The following is a 17,899-nucleotide window of genomic DNA, read 5'->3' as shown; positions in this document are numbered from 1 at the left end:
CCGGAGAGCGGGCGGGCGGCGGCGGCGGCCCGGGCTGCGGGGCAGGCAAAGAGTTAACGCTGCGCCCTCCTTCCGCTGTGCACTGACATCACGCAGGAGAGGGCGAGCGCCGCCGCCGCCCCGCCCGGGAGTGTGTGCGTGTGCGTGTGCGTGTGCGAGCGGGCGGCCGTGCCTTGCAGCCCGGGCAGCCCGCGCCCCCCGCCCCGCGGCCGGCCATGGAGCGCCGCAGCCGGCCCGCCGCCGCCGCCGCCGCCTGAGCGCCGCCGGGCTCCCGGCGCCCCGCGCCCCGGGAAGCGGAGGGCAGGCAGCGGGCGGGGGCTGCCGAGCCCCGCCGCCGGAGCCACGGGACCGCCGCGCTGCGAGCGGCGGCAGCAGCCCGCGGAGGGCTCTCCCTCGCTTTTCTTCATTTGTTTTTCCTCCCCCCTTCTTTTTTTCCTCCCCCCCCCCCTTTTTTTTTTTTATTGTATTTTTCCCCTCCCCTTCTCGCTCGCCCAGCTCTGCGGACGTGCTCGCTCCCGGAGGAAGGCACCCGCGCTGCCCCGGCGCCCGCAGGCGGCCGGACCGCCCCGCGCCCGCGGAGAGGGGCCCCGCGCCCCGCCGAGCCCCGGGGCCCCTGCGGATGTGCGAAGCTCTCCCCGGGCCGCCCGTCCTGCCGCCGGCTTGCCTGCTGGGCGCACCACCTCTTTGTCCTCCCGCACCTACGTTTTTTTAATTTTTTTTTTTTTTTTTTTTTTTTAAGCAGACCTGAACATCACCGGGGGCGGGGAGGGTGGGGGGCCCAGCGACGCTGCCAGACCGACCCCTGCCCATTTCTCCTAAGGAACTCTCATGGCTTCACAGCTGCAGACAAGTTGCCGTGCATCTTGGTGGACTATCGGAGTTTGCATCCTGGCGGCCGCGCTCCTACCAGGTGAGCCGCTGCCGGCCGGTCGCCCCAGGAGGCGGTGGGCTCTGCCGGGGCGCTGCGGGGGTCGGGGCGGCCCCGGAGGAGGGCTGCGGGGTGCCGATGGGGGGAAGGGGTGCGGGAAGTGCTGCGGAGCGGCGGGGAAGGACGGGATCGGCTTTTTGGGGTGCGCGCCCGGGTCTGGAGCAGGTGTGGAAGCATCTGCGTGAGGGTGGGAGAGAGTCGGGGCCGATTTCATCTCTGGCTTGGAGAGGAACAACACGATCGTTTGTTTTGGAAGCAGCTGCAGGCAGTGGGCTCCGGAGTCCTGGGAGCTGAGGCGGTTTGTTTGCTTTTTGGATCGAGCAACGTCTAGCGAGGCATAGCAGCCAGGCTTCCCGGGAAAGGGAGCCACAAGGCTGGGTAATGAGCACAGATGTTTCGGAAGGAGAGATGGAAGGTTTCAGCCATCCAGCATCCCCGAAATCCCCGCTCCCCTCAACACACACACTTCCCACGGGCTCTTTTGTGGAGGGGCTGGACTGCTCCCAGGTTTCAGACCTTCCTTTCACTGCTTTTGCACTTGGATGCCTGATGGCATCTGATCCATCCCTTTGGTTCTGATCCATCCCTGGAAAGGAGGAGATGGGCAAAGATTTGCATCGACTTCTCCCCAGCTCATTTGACCTACCCTGGCGGTTGCAGAACAGCCCGTGTGTCCCCAGCCCAGGGCTTGGTCCTGCCCTGGGCTCTAGCCCAGCTCTTAGAAGCGGGAGAGTGACCCACTTTGTGAAGTGCCCTGGGGGAGACTCTTTTATTCTGCTCCAGTGCAGAATGAGTTAATGCCATCCTGGAGGGCTTTGGCTGTTGGAGACATGGAAGGGGGACCAGCAGTCTGGGTTTACAGTGCTTGAGAATGAACTGGGAAATGCAAACAGAATCAATTTTTGCCTTTTTGAGGCTAGGTTCCTGGTGGCTGGGTCTGGAGTGCCTGGCAGCAGGCGCATGTGCCACCCTCAGGCCGGCATCCAGCCTTCTGCAGGGGTAAGAGACAGCCTGTGCCTGCAGAAGGAGAGGGGTCTGCAGCTGGAGGGGAGAAGTTGCGGTGAAAGCATGGTGGAATTGCCTCTGCTCCTCCTCTCATTGGGCTGGGGCAGCATCCTAGAAGAGCAGCCAGGCTGGCTGGACTGTGTCACTGAGATGTGGCCGCGCTTAGCAAGGTCTGGGCCAAAAGACCGGCCATCCGAGCAAATGCGAGGGCCCAGGGTTCCCCAGTGCTAGCAAAGACAGAGATGATAACATCCAGGGCATGGGAGATCAACAGAGCACAGTGACTGGATGGTCCAGCTAAAATGGGTGAGGGCAGAGGTGAAATGGGAGGGGAGGGTGGTCAAGAAACCAGGGAGACTGTGAGAGGGAAAAGGTTAACAGAGTGATGAGAAACCAGGTCTGGGTATACCTCTGTATTCCCAGGACAAAGGGATCTGCTGTGCATTGCAAAGAGAGGTGATGGAAGGGACAGCCTCGAGCTCCCTGCACTCCTGTGTGCTGCCAGGCAGGTGCCTGGCTGAGCTCTGGCTCCTCACAAGGAGTCTCAGAACTTTCCATGTCATTCTTCACCTGGTCTTCCTTCCTTCTCACCTCTCCACCGGGCAGCCCCATGCAGGAAACCCTCCCCACAACCCCTGGGAAAGGCACTGGAGGTGGAGTAATGCTGTGGTGACTGTGCTGGGTAAACCAAAAGGGGTTCATGCTCCCCCAGTCCCTCTAAGAATTGCTTTCACCAAGGAGACACACAGGCAGTGACACTGGGGCAGCTTGGCATCTCACCTTGTCCTGCTAAGAGAGACTTTTTTCCCCCCGCTTACTCTATTTTTGGCTGTTCTCGAGGCTTTGCTGCCAGCAGTCAGGCAATCTTGTCTCCTGCCACTCTGCAGTAGTCCGGTAGTTTGTCTTGCACTGTCCCGCTGACATCTCTGCCAGGATAAGCCAGTGGTGCATCTAGTGGTGCCTTGCCAAGGAAAGGGTATGGCCAGCTCTGCAATGCTCCAGGAAGATAATCCTTCCCGACCCCTGTCCGTGATCACCGAGTACCCTGAAGCCTGTGTGGGCGAGACTCCCGGCTCGACCAGTTCAGTGGTGGATGCACCACATTTGCAGGAGTGACTGATCCTGTATTACGTATTTATTCATTAATTCGTTTCATTCATTTGTGTGTTTATTTGTACTGTGGACGCATCCCAGAGCTGCAGGGGAGGACCAGCGCAATACTGTGCTAGGTGCTGCACAAAGCCACAGCAGACTGACAGTCCTTACTAAACCACAGGTCTGAATGCCATAGTAGTAGTTCCTCAAGTTCGCAATGCATTGTGCCAAAATCAGCTGAGGGTATATGTGTAACAAGCCATATGTAAGCTTTGAATGCAGACAGGCTTGCTTATCAAGGAGACGAGGAGAGGGGAACTTAGGATCATCTATTATAAGTGAATTAGTAGCTGTGGATTTTGTTGGAAAATGTGGTTTGGTACCTAGCACCCAAGAAGGATGGGAGGAAGGCAGGAGACACTACCTGCTTCCTGGAAAAGCTTTCATGCTCATCTGATCAATGCCATTTCATTTTGTTCCCATCCACGTATACTACCTCCCCCTTCTGACAATGTTAGCTTTTTTTCTGATAAGGAAATAAAAGTTCCCTGCTATAAAAGCTGTAAGGAGTCCCTTATAAAAATCTGCTTTACAAATTGTCTTTAATGTTATCGGCTCAATCGTCCAGAACGGATTCAGTTCAGGGTTCCTGCAGCCTTCCATGCAAATCTGCCTGCCTGTTCATTTGGAACCATTAACCAGGTATCAACTCAGGCTACGGCATTAGGGCTTCAAGATATTAATATGAATAGGGCTTATTGAAAAGCCGTGGGGTACTGGGGAGGAGAGATCCTAGGCGGCTGATCTTCAGAGGTTAGGAACACTTGTGCGTAAATTTATGCTTTACAAGTCTTAACAATCCGTCTGTTTGTCCCCGCCATCCAAACTCGGTACAGCTTGAGATTGCAACCATGCAGAGCAGAGGCATTCATCTTGGGCTTGGTCCTGCATCTGCAGATCTGGGCCTCTATTTCCAAACGCTCTCCTCTGTCTGGGGACAAATTCCTGTCTGCTATCACTGGGCTACCTCTTGGGCTCTGAGAGGGGCTTGTGAGTCTTTCTTTGCAAAGTGCTTTGAGATCCTCAGCAGGGGAGAGCCGGAGGGGTGTTTGAAGCTTTGACACAAGGTTTTTCCATCACGGCGCTTGAAAGCGGCATTGACTGAGCTGTAGTGACCTGGAGGCCTTAGGTCAAACTTGGCTGCAGCTGGAGGGAGGGTTCCTTTTTGGGGAGGTACGACAGCTCTCTGGAGTGCTGGGAATAGTCAAAGTGTGTCACTGCAGGATCTGGTCCTATAGAGCTACTTTAATATCCCAAAGCAGCTTCCAAAAGGCAAAAAGTTGCCAGAGTTTTGTTCAGCCTTTGGTTTGAGTTCTTAGTTGTAATTTTTTCTTTCCCCCACCTATCTCCTCCCAAAACTCAGAAACAACATCAGGCTATTTCAGGAAGCAAAAGTGTGTCTTTTGCTGATATTTTCTCATTAAACCTCGCTTGTTGTGGTGGAACCAACCCATCGAGTTTTAACCTGGCATGAATTTATGAGCTCATGTATGTGTCAGTGTGGGTGAGGCGACAGGCTGTACTGAGAGCCAGCTCAGCCCACAAGCAGGAGAGTGTCTGCCCCATGGCCAGAGCCAGGGGACGACCGTGGTTAATGCTATTTGCTTTCTGAACCGGCAGCGTTAATCAAGCGAGAGCTCTCAGCCCAGTGCACATGGATCCATTTGCAAAGAGATGTACAGAAGCAGGGGCATTACCGCATCCAGCAACACATCTAGCACGAGGCAAACGCTTGCAATTAACTGGTGGCTGACAAGATGCCGATGCTGGCGGAGCCTGGCACATCTCTCCTCGCGTCGCCCCACCTCTGGGCTGCAACTGTACCAGCCACAAAGCCAAGTTTACAGGGAGGCACCAGAAGGATCCTTTGGGCACCGCTCACACCTCAGCTGAATCACCAAGGGAACCAGAAGAGCCGGTTGTCGTGACCTGCTTCCCAGGCCTGCGTTTCCACCGGCACCCCTTGCCCTCTGCTAGCGCCGCTAAGGCTAGGGACAGCGGGGACAGCCCATCATAAGGCGGGTGGAGAGCAGCGAGTGGCCACCGCTAGCCACAATCCTCAGGGCCTCTGAGGAAAGCTTTGCGTCTTGCAACATCGTTGCTCAAGGTTACGATGGCTCTTGCTCAGTCCTTTTCACAGGCCAGCAAGGCATATCGGTGCAAAAAGCAGAAACAAATGAGAGAGGGACAAAGGTACTCCAATCTGAGCAACCCCTAGAGATCTTCTTGCTTTTTCAAATACGTCAGATTAAATCAGGGCAGCTCTGATGCAGGGTGAGTTGGTGCTGCCAGCCACTGGAGCTGGGACCCAGTTTGCATTTGAGACACCTATTGTGTTAATTACCAGACCAGAGCCATCCCAGCACAGAGAATTCAGAGCTCTGCAGTGAGGGCTCCCTAACCCAGATTATAGTTTCAGGTGAAAATTTGTTTAACTAAGGAATGAAACCTCACATGATACATCCCCTTGCTTTCCTCCTGGCTGCTACTGAGCTGTAGATATTCTCCTGGCCTTACAGTTTTCTTTGCTTCTCCCAGTGAAGGTTTAGTCCAGGCTAGATTGATGCATGTACCCTCCCAGCACACATGCACGTACTCTCCCAGCTTGGTTTTCAAGGGGAACCCCTTGGCTCCATAGCAGAACAGAAACTCCTGCCCAAGCTGCTCAGATGCAGAAGTATCATCCATGGGAGGAAGGACAGTTTTCCCTCAGTCTGCGGGTGAGAGCCCATGGCAGCCAGACAGGCACCTCCCTGTCCTTCCCCTGTGCCACCATGCTAGGTTTAAAGTCCTGTGTTTACAACCTTGTCTCTGTCACACACAGAAATGGGAAGCAAAATTTGCAGATGCAAGGGCTACCCTTCCCAGCACTGTGTTATTTTATATGCCCCATGCTGTCATTTCTGTGTGTCCCTGCCTCCATGGGCACCCAAGGAAGCATGGGGAGTTTAACGCCTTGCTGTCCATTCGCTGTTTCTCCCTGTCTCTGGGGCTGATGCAGCTGTTCACGCAGGCCGGCATCATAAAAGCTGCGGCAGCTTTCAGCTCTGCAGCAATCCCAAGGCAGATGAACAGCAGCTACTGGGCATGAGAGGGGGAGAGAGTGCTTCGGTTCCTTGCTGTTTGCCCAGCCCAGGAGGACAGGGGGTCCCAGGCTAGCGAGGCTGCCTGTGCCCTGCATGGCACAGGTCTGCAGCGGCCGGGGCCGGGGCAATCTGGCCAGCGGTCTCTTGTCCCTTCAGCATCTCTGTGGGGTGCTGGGGATGGATAGGAGGAACTGACCCAACTTGATGAACCATCTCTTCTCCATTCCCCCACGATAAAGCTGTCCCTGCAGGAGGTTTATAATCCTCCTTTGATATTATTTGGTGTGATGCAGGAGGAAAGCCTTTCTAAGCACTATCCACCCAACACCCTCACACTGCTCCAGGCCTGCCTTCCCTGGCTCTGAGCCAGTCCAGCTGGAGATTGGTGTACAGCACTGCTTTCCATCTTCATTTGACCTACAGGTGGGCAGGGGGGAACAGCTTAAGGAGAGGCAGAATGCCTGTGACTCTCCTCTCTGAAAGAGAAAACGCAGGGATGGGGTTTTCTGTTCCCCATCCCAGCCTATTTGCCTTTCTAACTGCAGGAAACAGCAAAGTGCCTCCATGTGCTCCCGACCGTGCAGGGATGCTACAGAAGGACCTGCAAATCACATCACTGCCTTGAAGCAGCGGCAGGTACCAGATGGACCACCTGGCTATGAGGCAGCAGGTGCTCCCAAGCCTGGTTAGTCAAGAGGACTCTGCCTCCATCTCTCTTCTCGGCAGTTCTCTCTCTACCTGGGAAAACCCCGTAATCAGACCGATCTTGAGTCTATTTTTCTTTCTCATGGAAGATCCATTCCTCGCCCCATGCTAGAGCAAGGCATCCGGAGGCATGGCCAGGAGTGACAGAGGGTCCATGCAGCTCGCAGCTGGTGGCTAACATCCAGCGTTTCTGCTCTGGTGACAGGCGAGAGTGGTTCCCAGCACAAAGGCCCGTCTGTGCAGGAGACGAGGGGGCTGGAGCGGAGCGCCGTGTGGCCACCTGAGAGCAAAACCAGCCTTGTTCTCTGTGTGAGGCTAAAGGCATGGTATCAGAACAGGCCGCTGCAGAGGAGGGTCTGTAGGCACATTGTGCGGGTCCAGGAGGGACACTGGATTTCTGCTGGCCTTAAAGTATCTACCTTTTGCACTGAGGATCCCACGCTTGGCAAAATCAGGTTTCATTTCTTATCCCCTGGCAAGATACCCTCTGGACCGAGGGGGATACTGCTTGAGGAGCTTTTCGCTGACTGTTTTCACTGTCCCCAGGGAAGACAGCCCAAGGGGGCAGTCTGGGGGCAGAGTTCTGGCTATGGACTCAGGGTCTAATGCTAATGGGTAGAAGGGGCTGGTGGGACTCAAGAGCTCAAGCAGAGGCCTATAATTAGAGGCTGTTGTGCTGAGTGTCCTAGCAAAGCCAGGGGTTACAAATGGTCCATGACAGGCAGAAGTCATAGACCTAGGGGAAAGTCTAATATGATGAACAGGGTTTACTCTAAGGCACATACAGAGAGCTGGATAGTTCAGGAGAAAGGTCAGGGTTTCCGTCACTGTCTTCTCCAGGTTTCTGTGTAGAGCAGCTTGATACATGATGGTTATGCTGGCCTGTGCGAGGCACTGTGGCACTCAGGGCAGGGGAGAGCAGCAAGGGAGGAATGAACTCTGCCCCATCCTTGAACACCCAAACTAATGAGCTAGCCGAGCTCAGGGTCCGGGGCCGGGTGAGTTATCAGCACACTGTGGAGTCATAACTCACCCCTTACCCAAACCCATGGCCGTGACGGAGGTTCCCCATGCCTTGAAACATCTCCTTGCCCTCCCACTAGGCCGGGACTGGAAATAAAAAGACTGTCCCGGTGTCTCGGTGTGCTACAGCCCCAGCTTTCCTTACGAACTGCTGGAGCTACAGCCGCTGTGCCAGAGACGGATGAGTGCTATATGCCCAGCAAAGTGAATGCTGGGGTGGGCAGGAGAAGGGTGCGCATTGCTGCCAGCACATTAAACATCCATACAAAGCCTGCAGTCAGGAGTACACTGGTTACACTGGAGAATTAAGCTGCACCAAGCTAGGGCTACTTTTTTCTTAGGGAGAGGCATCTAATGTGCTTTACTCTTTGACTTTTCCTGGGCTAGATAATCAGCACTGAGACCCCTTGTAGGGAAGTCCAGAGTCACATTCCCACCAGAGTAGTTGTGCTGATGGCCTTCCTAGCCCGAGGGTGCCAAAACCAGAGGAAGTGTTAAGGGTGGATAATCAAAGTCCGTTCAGGGGCTGTAAGTACACACAAGAAAAAAGATCACCCCTGTTCCGAAGAGGTTGCAGCACACGGTATTTCCTTGCTGCTCTTGCCTATGTCACCTTATTCACTTAGCCAAGGCCTGTGTCATTTGAGGAGCAATGTTGTTTTAAGGGCTGGAACAGAAGGCAGCAGCTAGTGATTTGGTGGTGTACAGCAGAGACAACTGCACAAGCTGCTCATTGCTGTTCATGCTCTTCCCCTTGTCAGCTGCACCAGCACAGTGGCTAGGGACCGAGCTGCAGGAAGGGGTATCTTCTGGGTGCAGGGGAGAACCAAGGCTGTGCCCATTTATGGTCATTAAGGATCAGGGATGTATTGCATAGCAGCATCCTTGCCATGCTGTAATTTATATCAGCTGCCAGTTTCCATTGGATACAGGACCCCTCTTGGCTCTATAGGCAGTGCTGCTGGGTGCTGTTAGTCTGTGCATTGCACCCCACAGCTGACACGCTGGAGCTCTGTATATTTTACTCGGGAAGGATGAGTTCATTTTTGTGTACCAAGGGGCTGACACCTAGGTGGTAGGTGCTGAAGAAAGGGCAGTCTCAGACTAGCCCGGGATCCAAATCTACAGGACACCTATCGTCACAACTTCAAAGCCAAGTGCTGTGCTTGTTGTGTCACATTGGTAAAGCACATGGTGTCTTACAAAAGGCTTTAGAAAAGGCTTCTTGCTTTTCTCTTTGAGGCCATGGTTATGAAAGACACTCATGTGCACCAACACGTGAATCAACATGCATGTACTGGAGCGCCACTTCTGCCCTGGTGTTTGCCCCTGTTGCAGGCATGTCCACCTGCTGCCAGCGCTCCCCTCTCCCCGGGCTTGCATTGGTTTTCTGCTGTCTCTTGTGGGGAAGCAGGGAGAGGAGGGCAGCGAGGGGAGGGGACCTGCTGCTATTGCTTGTGACATCTGCGGCAGCCCCTCTTGCTGCCCAGCCCAGGTGGTGCGCTCCAGCTGCAGGTGGGGATGTGAGGCCCAGACCTTCAGGGCAGCAGCAATGCCCTCCTTACTGCAGGGCACGAGGGCTGGGGCAGCCACTGAACATCTGCTGTGCTCTGAAATGGCGGAGAGGGCTTGCGGGGGAACAGAGAGGGGCCAGGAGCTCTGTGTGTCCAAGTTTTATGAAGAGACTTTTACTAGTGATGGGGCTGAACTTGCCAAACGTATCTCGTGCTTGGGTTCAGCAAGAACCCAGAGAAAGTGGGGGAGGGCTTATTGGGATCTCCTTGCAGAAGGAGTGATTATAGTGTGCTCTGATCTTTAGAGGCGGCTTGCTTGGGGGATTTGCTTGATGCTCTGATGCCTAATGGGTGTGCTCATGTATCCCTTTGATACAAGCTGAATAGGATCCTTTTGGGAGGATGACAACAGTCTTGGTAAGGGGTGGGAGAGATGGGAGGGAGAGAGGCTTGCACAGAACACAGCTTGTAAAAGGGGGAATGTTCTCAGTGCCTGAGGACCCGGGAGGGAATTAGGAGCAGGACTGAGTTTGGCAGGAGGAAAGCTGCAGTGGTTGCAGAGGAAGGCAGTGCTCTGGCAGTTTATCTTTGGGTCCTCTAGGACCCCCCTGAGAGTAAGGCTGAGAACTCTCACATTGTTACTCTTCCTGTGGCAGACTGTTGCCATGCAGCGTCATTCAACCTGTGATCAGTCGACCTGTGATCCGTCAGCTGTTGACAAGATTTCCTAGATGACTGCCAAAACAGGAGCCCACCCCACTCCCTACCCTGCGCAGGGTCGGAAACACTAACCAACTGGAGGAACAATAAAGCATCAGAAAGGAAAACTGGCCTGGCAATCCTGCACAAGCCGATGCATGGATTTCCCTGCCCCAAAGCTCAGGTGGCCTTGCCATGCAGAATGGCTGGGACACACTGCTCCAGCAGGCAAAGCACCACGTGGGGCTCTGCCCTGGCTCTAACTCCAGGGCCACGTCCTTCAGCTGACATCCACGAGCAGGTCCCTGTGCCCCGGTGTCCCATCCCCGCTGTGTCTGGTTACATGCTCGGGCTCCTGGCCCAGCAAACCAGACTGCTGTAACTGTGAGGGTGCCGCTGCGTAAAGCCATGTTGTCTCGTCTCCTATGGGACATTATCCCAGACACCAAGTAAGCAGGGACAGTGCAGAAGTCACCCCTCAGGATTCAGAGGAGCCGATTTGCATTTGCTACTGATTCAGTTGGGAACCGAACAAGCAATTTGCCAGTGAAAGAACCTTTATCACCTGACTCCCCCCCCAGCCCCCAGTCCTTCTGGGAGTTTGATTTCTCGGCTTACAACAGAAGGATGGTGGTAGGAATGAATTCTCTGGGGCTAATATTTCCAGCTATCACACTATAGAAAGAAAATTCTTTCTTTCTTTCTTGGCGTAGCAGGAACAGACTTTCAAAAATGTACCCTGATTTTTAAATACCCTTTTCGCCTGTGGTGTAAATACTAAAATGCGGTTTTTCTCTCCCCTCTCTCCCAGAGTTTAAAAATATCGCTAGCCTGGGGAGGTGCATCTTTCAGTGAGATTTATAACGGCTGCTCTCAAGTGATGTGTAAAATGAGCCTCCCTCTGCCCCATCCAGCCTGGCACCTTCCAAGAATTTATTTCCTTTATTTGCTTGAGCCTAAGAATACTTAGAGGCTGCATCTCCGCCCAAGCACTCTAATTATTTAAGTTTTGTTTATGGCCAGTCTCTGGGGAGCTGAGTAGGTCCGGGCTGCCGATCCTTCTCTCCTCTGGGTAATTCAGGCCTACATTACTGCCGTTTGATAATGATCAACAAATCACAGATGCTGTATCTATTGCCCGCTGTGTATCGCCCCGGCTCCGTAAATTGGCCGAGCCTTCGGAGCCAGTGTGAGCGAGGTGTGCATGGCCTCTTGCAGGCAGGGTTGCTGCACATAGGTGGGGAGCAGTGAGCAGGATGCGGGCAGGGGTTTGTGAGTCAGCATAGTGGGGAGCTTGCTGGGGCAGGGACTTTTGCACAGCACCTAGCGTGGCAGGGATCCTGACCTAGCTGAAGCCTTTAGATGCTATCTCAGCTTTGCTTGTACTAGGGCTAAGCAAGAAGCAGGCAGCTTCCTATGCGAGCACAAAGCTTTGGCTCATTCCTGTCCAGCCACCCGAGTCCTGGTCAGTGCCCCATGCTATGCCCACACCAAGATGCCGCATTGCTTATCCCATGATCCCCCGCTCACTTTTGTCTCTGGCAGCTGGTGGGAACCCCCTGCCGCGGGGGTGGCTGAGCACTGCTGGGGAGGCAGAAGCCGGGGATGTCAGGAGGCAGTGAGGAGGAGGCACCCTCCCTGTGCCCCCGCGCTTGGTCAGCGCAGGCACCGCTTGTCTGAGGAAGGAGGCTCCTTCCTCGGCACGGCCAGGTGAAGGTTTGGACTCTGCTGCCGGCCAGAGTCCAGCTCCACAATCAAGCTGTGGCTGCCTCTAGTCTTAGCCTGACTCTGCACCTCCTTCCTGCAGCACCTGCTCCGCCAGCACCCCTCATTCCACACCTCTGTCTCCCTGCTGTGCCCGGCCAGGTCCCTGCCCAGCGGGGCGGGCTGAGGCTGGCTCTCCCGTTAACCTGCCTGGCCAAAGGCAGGCCGGAGAGTTTCGGCAGTGAGGGGCTCTTTTCCCACTCCTGTGCCAAAGCTTCCCAGCCCCAGTCTGATCCACAGGAATCCATAGTCTCTGGAGGCCGCGTGGTTGCCAGTGCCTCTGCTCCCGTCACGCTCCATGATAAAGAGAGAGCAAGAGAGATTTTGATTATGTTATGACAAGCAACAGAGAGATGGAGTGAAAGCTGCGGTCTGCCTATTGTAATTCCAATTAGCAGGGGTAATGTGGCCAAAGCCTGACAGCTGTATTGATCCAAACTTTGTATGGGGAGAACCTATAATGCAGTTTTCAAAGGTCCCTGGGGCCGAGCACATGTACAGCTGTGGGGCAGGAGAGGAGAAGAAAGGCCTGTTTGTAATGGAGCACATGAACAGGCAACTGCATCTCACCATCTGAAATGCCAGAGCCAGCCTGGTAGCTAAGCTCTCTCTAGGGCTGGATTTGCCTCAAAATCTGTGCTGCAAAATCCCCTTGAACCCCTTAGGACTTCTTTCTACCCGCATGATGAAGCAGGTCATATGGAATGAGTTTGTCAAGACTCAGTTTCTTCTCTAGACAGAATGTACCCAAGTAAAATAAACCAGCAGTGATCTCCCTGCTGGGGAACAAAAGCCCAGGGCTGCATGGGAAGGGGGGAGGAAGGAGGAAGGGGGAGTTTCCCTCTTGCACTTCAAGGCAACTCCTCAAGGTCAGAGCTGAGGCATGCTGGCAGAGACTGTGGGCAGGCTGTTCGTGCAGATGCTGTCTCAGCTGTACCCTTTCTGTGGCTAAGGGGAGGACTCCAATTTGCAGTTTTGCTGGTATTGATCTGAGACCTTTCACTGGCTCTAAATTCACTTCGGAAATATAAGGCTAAAATCATTCTTTTTAGGTATATATATTTTTTTGTATTCTTGATGTCCCAACTGCTGCCATGCCTGCAGAGTACCTTACGGTACCTCACTGGAAATGGGAATATCTGCTGCCTCACACTGACTTCTACCAGGCGTGAATCAGCTTTTACTTAAAGGGAAAGAATGGCCTGGAGGTGATGGCAAAGGCAGGCTGAGCTCGGAAGGGCTGGCATCATTTCTTGGCTTTGCCACAAGCTCCCTGAAATATCCTTGGCTAGCTTACTTCACCTCTGTGTGCCTTTCCTTGTCAAAAGCTAACCGGTAGCAGTTCCTCTCTTCTCTGCTCATATTGCCCTGTGTCTGCAGGGCACCTTGCACAACTGATCTTGCCGACATTACTCTATACAAGCAGGGGACCATTTGCAAAGCACAGGGAAAGGTGACTCCCCTTTATTTTTTCATTTTTCATAGCAGCCAGGAGCCAACAGCTCCTCACACAGGGATTTTAGCAGACAAGAAATTGTTTTGCATGGATCGATGTACAAATATTCTGTCAGTGCCAACACCAGACCTGCTTTCTTACTGCTCTGAGTGTGTGATGTGTGGGTTGAAATCATGGAAGTGGGTGAACGTGGTCCATTGACTTCCCTGCCTGGTTTAATTCAAAGGCCTCTTGATTTCTCGCTCTACTAGTTTTGCATTTGGGTCACTTCTGGTTTCCAGTCCCTATCGGTGGGGGGGGTTGCAGGTAGGTGAGAGGTGTGGGCTGGATAGCCCTCCACACCCCCACTGCCCTGCCAGCCCGGGGCAGCTCCCACCCACACCCTGGCTCTTTGCTGGACAACGCACCGGGCAGGACAGGTGGCAGGGGTTCACGTTGTGCCCTGTCCTTGGTGGATTTGCTGTGAATGCCGAGGCAGGAAGGATGGCTGCACACTGGGGACAGTAATGTAAGTCTTCAGATATCTGCAATGTGTCTTGCTTTTGCCACTAATTTCCTAGGTGGCTGTAAGCAAAGTGTCATAACACCTGAGTTGCCCCATTGTAGGATGCAGATAACATAAATACCCTGCCTGTTGCATGAACAAGCACTTCAAAAACTGTGGTCCTTCCATAAGAGGGGGCAGGTAGCAATGCAGACCCAGGCCCTATGAGCCATCCAACTTGTTTCACGTGTGAGCCATCACATGGTACTGATTATAGTTGCCTCAGACAGCAGATGGATTTAAACAAGTGTCTTCATGCTATAAGCTTTCTAGGCTATCTCCTGGGTAGATTACGATTTTAGCCATATGCAAGAGTCTATGGTATTCCAAGGCTGGGGGAAACTTCCCTAGGAAGATGTGTACCACAACAAGCCATTTCTTTTTGTGGCCAAAAGAGCTGCCAGATGCATTGAAGGAGGGAAAGAAGGTTCATACCCAGGCTCCCTGGAAGCTGGAGCTGGGACACTGCAGCTCAGTGTGAAAGCAAGGAAGTAGCAGGCTCAGCAACTGCCTCCTGCCTGCCCCGGGGTCTCTCTGCATCCCCCTCCTTACACCTCCTGTCCCAGTGTCCCAGCAAACCAGGCTGGGAGTGTTTCAGACTGGATGAGTTATTACAAAATCCTGGTAAGGACAGGGAGAGAAATGGAGGGTTTAAAGTTCGATAATTGTTAATTATTACCCAAGCTTCCCATGAGACTTTCTGGGAAAAAGACATGCCTCTCTTTTGCAAAGGTGTTTCGTGTAACATCAGTCTCTGTCCTGGCCACGCCGAGTCCTTTCTCTGCTTTCTTTCTGCCTCCAGTGGGATTAATAAAGAGCTGCTGGAGAGCTTCTTATCTAGCAGCTGAATAATGTTTGTAATACAGGGAGGGGAGGCAGCTTTGATCCAGGAAAGAGAGCAGAGGGAAAAAAAATATGGGCTATCGGGGCAGGGGGAGGGTGTGGGCCAGGCTGGGCTGTGCTGGTGCGTGGGAAGTGGGCATGGCTGCTCCTGCGCCCAACCTGTTCTGCAGAGAAAAGATGTTGGTTTCCAGGGCTTGTCGGGCTGGGGAAGAAAGGGCTGAACCCAGACACCAGCAGAAAAAAATATCTGGGAATCCCCTCTGAAGGAGAGGAAGCAAGAAAAGGGGTGCTGTGGACAACCCCGTCCACACCGGGAGGCTTTGCAGCCTCCCACGAGCTGCTGCCCTGGCACAGACCTCCCTGGCAGGGTGTTGCTGCCTCGCAGCCCCTGCTCCCCTTCTCTCACCAGCAAAAGTGGCTGCATCCAAGCTGGCACCAGTGCTCTTGCCCAGAGGCGAAGGGCCACACCTGAGAGGCAGGACGGGCTCTCGCTCTTCTCACGGGTGTGGGCTGGGAGCCGGTTGGGCCGGGCTGGGCCCCCGAGGCCAGTATCTCTGTGAGCGTGCCAGGGCCACGGGAAAGGGAGCAGCTTGGCGCAAGAACCGTTGGCGCAGGGAGAAGCGACTGCTATTAGGCAGGAGGGGGTTCAGCTCCCCCCTCCCCGCAGCGCTCCGTGCAGCCTCCCAACATGCACATCCCTCGCCCTGGGACTGCTTGCTTTCCATCCCCAGCCTCTTCTGGCCCTTGAGCTCTGAAAAACACTGCTTCCCCAGGACTCCGTGGGCAAGAAAAGCAGCTGTCTGGCCCCTGTGGATCTGGGTACAGGGCTGCAAAACTCAGCCATGATCCACAGAGACTGAACTTGTCTGGAGCTAAGGAAGTTGTGATAACAGTGGTAACAGCTCCAAAACTGGCTCTGGAGAGTTAATGTTGCTTTGGGTTTTTCAGGAGAAAATGGGCCTGAGCAGTTGAGACAGCCTGTGCTAGGAGCTAAGGTTCCTAAAGGAAAAGCTACTTCTTTTACTTTTTCTTTCTTGCAACAATGGTGTCTTTAGCCTATGTTTCCCCACAGAGAGTCCTCCCCCTTTGCAGGTCCAGACAGCTTTGTAGGCTTTGAAGCGTAGTTTCACACTTGCTGCTTTCCCCCAAAATGCAACCCAGTTGTGGGGCTGACCACACCGAGCTGTATTGGGTTTGCAGCTCACTCTGCAAATCCAATGAAGAGAGGAGAGGTCTGTGCCCCCGAGAAACACCCTCTTCTCTCCAGGTGCCTGGGGCATGCCTGGCTGCTTCTCTCAAATACTCCAGAGGAGTCGTGGGTATCTCCAAGAGGGCTTAGATGTTGTTTGTCTGCTCCAAAGCCCCACACCACGGCCCCACGTGGACAGGCTTGTCAGTTAATCCACAGGGAGATTAGTGGCTGAGTTTTATCTTCACCCACCCCGGTCCTCATCCCCGGTCTGCTCAGATGAATCCGTCTGGGAGACGTGGCAAGGCTGTGCCAGCTGAGCCCTGTGCCCGCTTGATTCACAGATGAAAAGGTCTGGCCCCCGCGCCTGCCTGCTGTGCAATCCCCCGTCTTAGGGGCTGAGATTTGCTAAAGGCGGGCAGGGAGATGCTCCAGATGTCTGAGAAAAACGTGGCTCTTCCCGTAGCCAGGGGAGTCCAGGTCATGGGATGGTGGGTCTCAGAGGGTTCATGCCTCCTGGGAGGGGAGCATGCACGTCCCTCCCTCCTGCGAGGCCACCCCGAGGTGGCACCAAGCCTACGAATGTCTCGCCATGGCTGGAGAACGAGGGAGAGGAGCGCGAGGGGGGCGACCTCCCTGTCCCCCCAGGCATGTGGCCGGGGCCTGCTCCTGCCCTGCCCCGCACCCCTGCGCCGCTCCCCCTCGAATTGGGATTTGGCTCGCCAGGACCATCTGTTCCCTTCGGCCCGTTGCCATGGCGACGGGGTGGCTTGAGACGGGGTTTCACCAGCGGCCGGGGACGCTGGGAAAAAAATCCAGGCAGGGAAAAGTCTTCCTTTTTTTTCCTGGGCGGAAATGAAGGGGAGAGGGAGGGACCCTGCCGGCGGAGGCTGCGTCCCTTCCTTCCTCCCCGTGCCCCCGCATGGCTGTCCTGTCCCCAGGCTCCTCTTGCTCGCCCCCCTTTCCCTTCCCGTCTCTCCCTTTCCCTCCAGTTTGAGTCTCCCGTGCATGTATGCAGCAGCAGCGAGATGGGCTGCAGCTGTGCAGGTGTGTGCTGGGAGGTGTCCTGCCTCCCCCGGCATGGCGGCAGGCAGTGAGCCCGCAGGGTGCTGCAAGGAGGGGCCGCGGTGCCTCCCCGAGCAGCCGTGCTGGGCTCTGCCTTTCTCCCAGCCCTGGTGCTATTCCCATCTAGTGCCCATCGCCAGCACACGTGCTGCTGGAGCACGCTTACTGACGCGGGGGAGAAGCTGTTGTAGTCCCCCACAAGCTGCGTCCGTGTCTATGTCCCACCACTTCCCCGCTTTCTGTCTGGGCTGGTGGTTCTCAGCCTGGCGGTAGCTCGGGCTGGAGTCATCTGTGCGGTGCCGAGCAGAAGGACGTTCAGGAAGTCTGCTGGTGGGTGGCTTGGTTTGTGCTCACGCTCAGCCCAGACAGCGGGAGCAAGATTTTGGGTTCCTGCTTGCTGGGCCGTGGTCAGGCCCCTCCTCTCCTGATGCAAAACTTGTGGTTGCATGGGAACATGTTGGCTGGTGGGCAAGTGTGGACTGGCAAACGGGCTGAGATCTGCTGCTGGCAGTGTAGACACGACCTGGCCTCCTGCTCTGCCTCTGCACCAGCTGAGCCCAGGCCGTGCAAGGGAGCTGGGCAGATCCCCCGGCCCTGCCCGCGTAGGCAACCAAGACAAGGCTGTGGCAGTTTGGCTGTTGGTTTTAATGCAGAGTCACTTGTCAGACCTGGTTACTACAGTCTTTCTCACTAAGTAAGCCTGGAATAGAGAGTAAGCCTGGTGAAAATGGTGCCCTGCTATTTGTGTACGTATGCCTGTGTCTGCGTGTGTCTCGGTATATTTCAAGTGGAAATGGCTTTAAAAAAGAAAACAAAAGAGGAAACAATAAATAGCTATCTGCTTGTAGACAGTAAGATCTGGGCTAATGTGTGATAGATGAAAATGAAATGAACACAGAGTGACAGATTGACAGAAAGACATA

General features: G+C 54.6%; 1 protein-coding gene across 5 annotated transcripts in view; it reads left to right on the top strand.

Moving 5' to 3' along the window:
* The first annotated feature begins 290 nt into the window (after positions 1-290).
* NECTIN1 (nectin cell adhesion molecule 1) overlaps positions 291-17,899 on the top strand; it is a 109,589-nt gene continuing 91,980 nt past the window's right edge. For 3 of the 5 annotated variants that reach the window (XM_076358616.1, XM_076358620.1, XM_076358619.1), the window contains exon 1: positions 292-910. In XM_076358616.1, coding sequence (XP_076214731.1) covers positions 829-910 — 82 coding nt within the window. In that variant the 5' untranslated portion in view covers positions 292-828. Of the gene's footprint in view, positions 911-17,899 lie in introns of all 5 variants that reach the window. The other 2 variants (XM_076358615.1, XM_076358617.1) reach the window with 2 other exon arrangements.

The sequence above is a fragment of the Aptenodytes patagonicus genome, chromosome 23, assembly GCF_965638725.1.
Source record: "Aptenodytes patagonicus chromosome 23, bAptPat1.pri.cur, whole genome shotgun sequence".
NCBI classification, from domain to species: Eukaryota; Metazoa; Chordata; class Aves; order Sphenisciformes; family Spheniscidae; genus Aptenodytes; species Aptenodytes patagonicus.
This window is presented reverse-complemented; position numbering and strand designations above follow the sequence as displayed.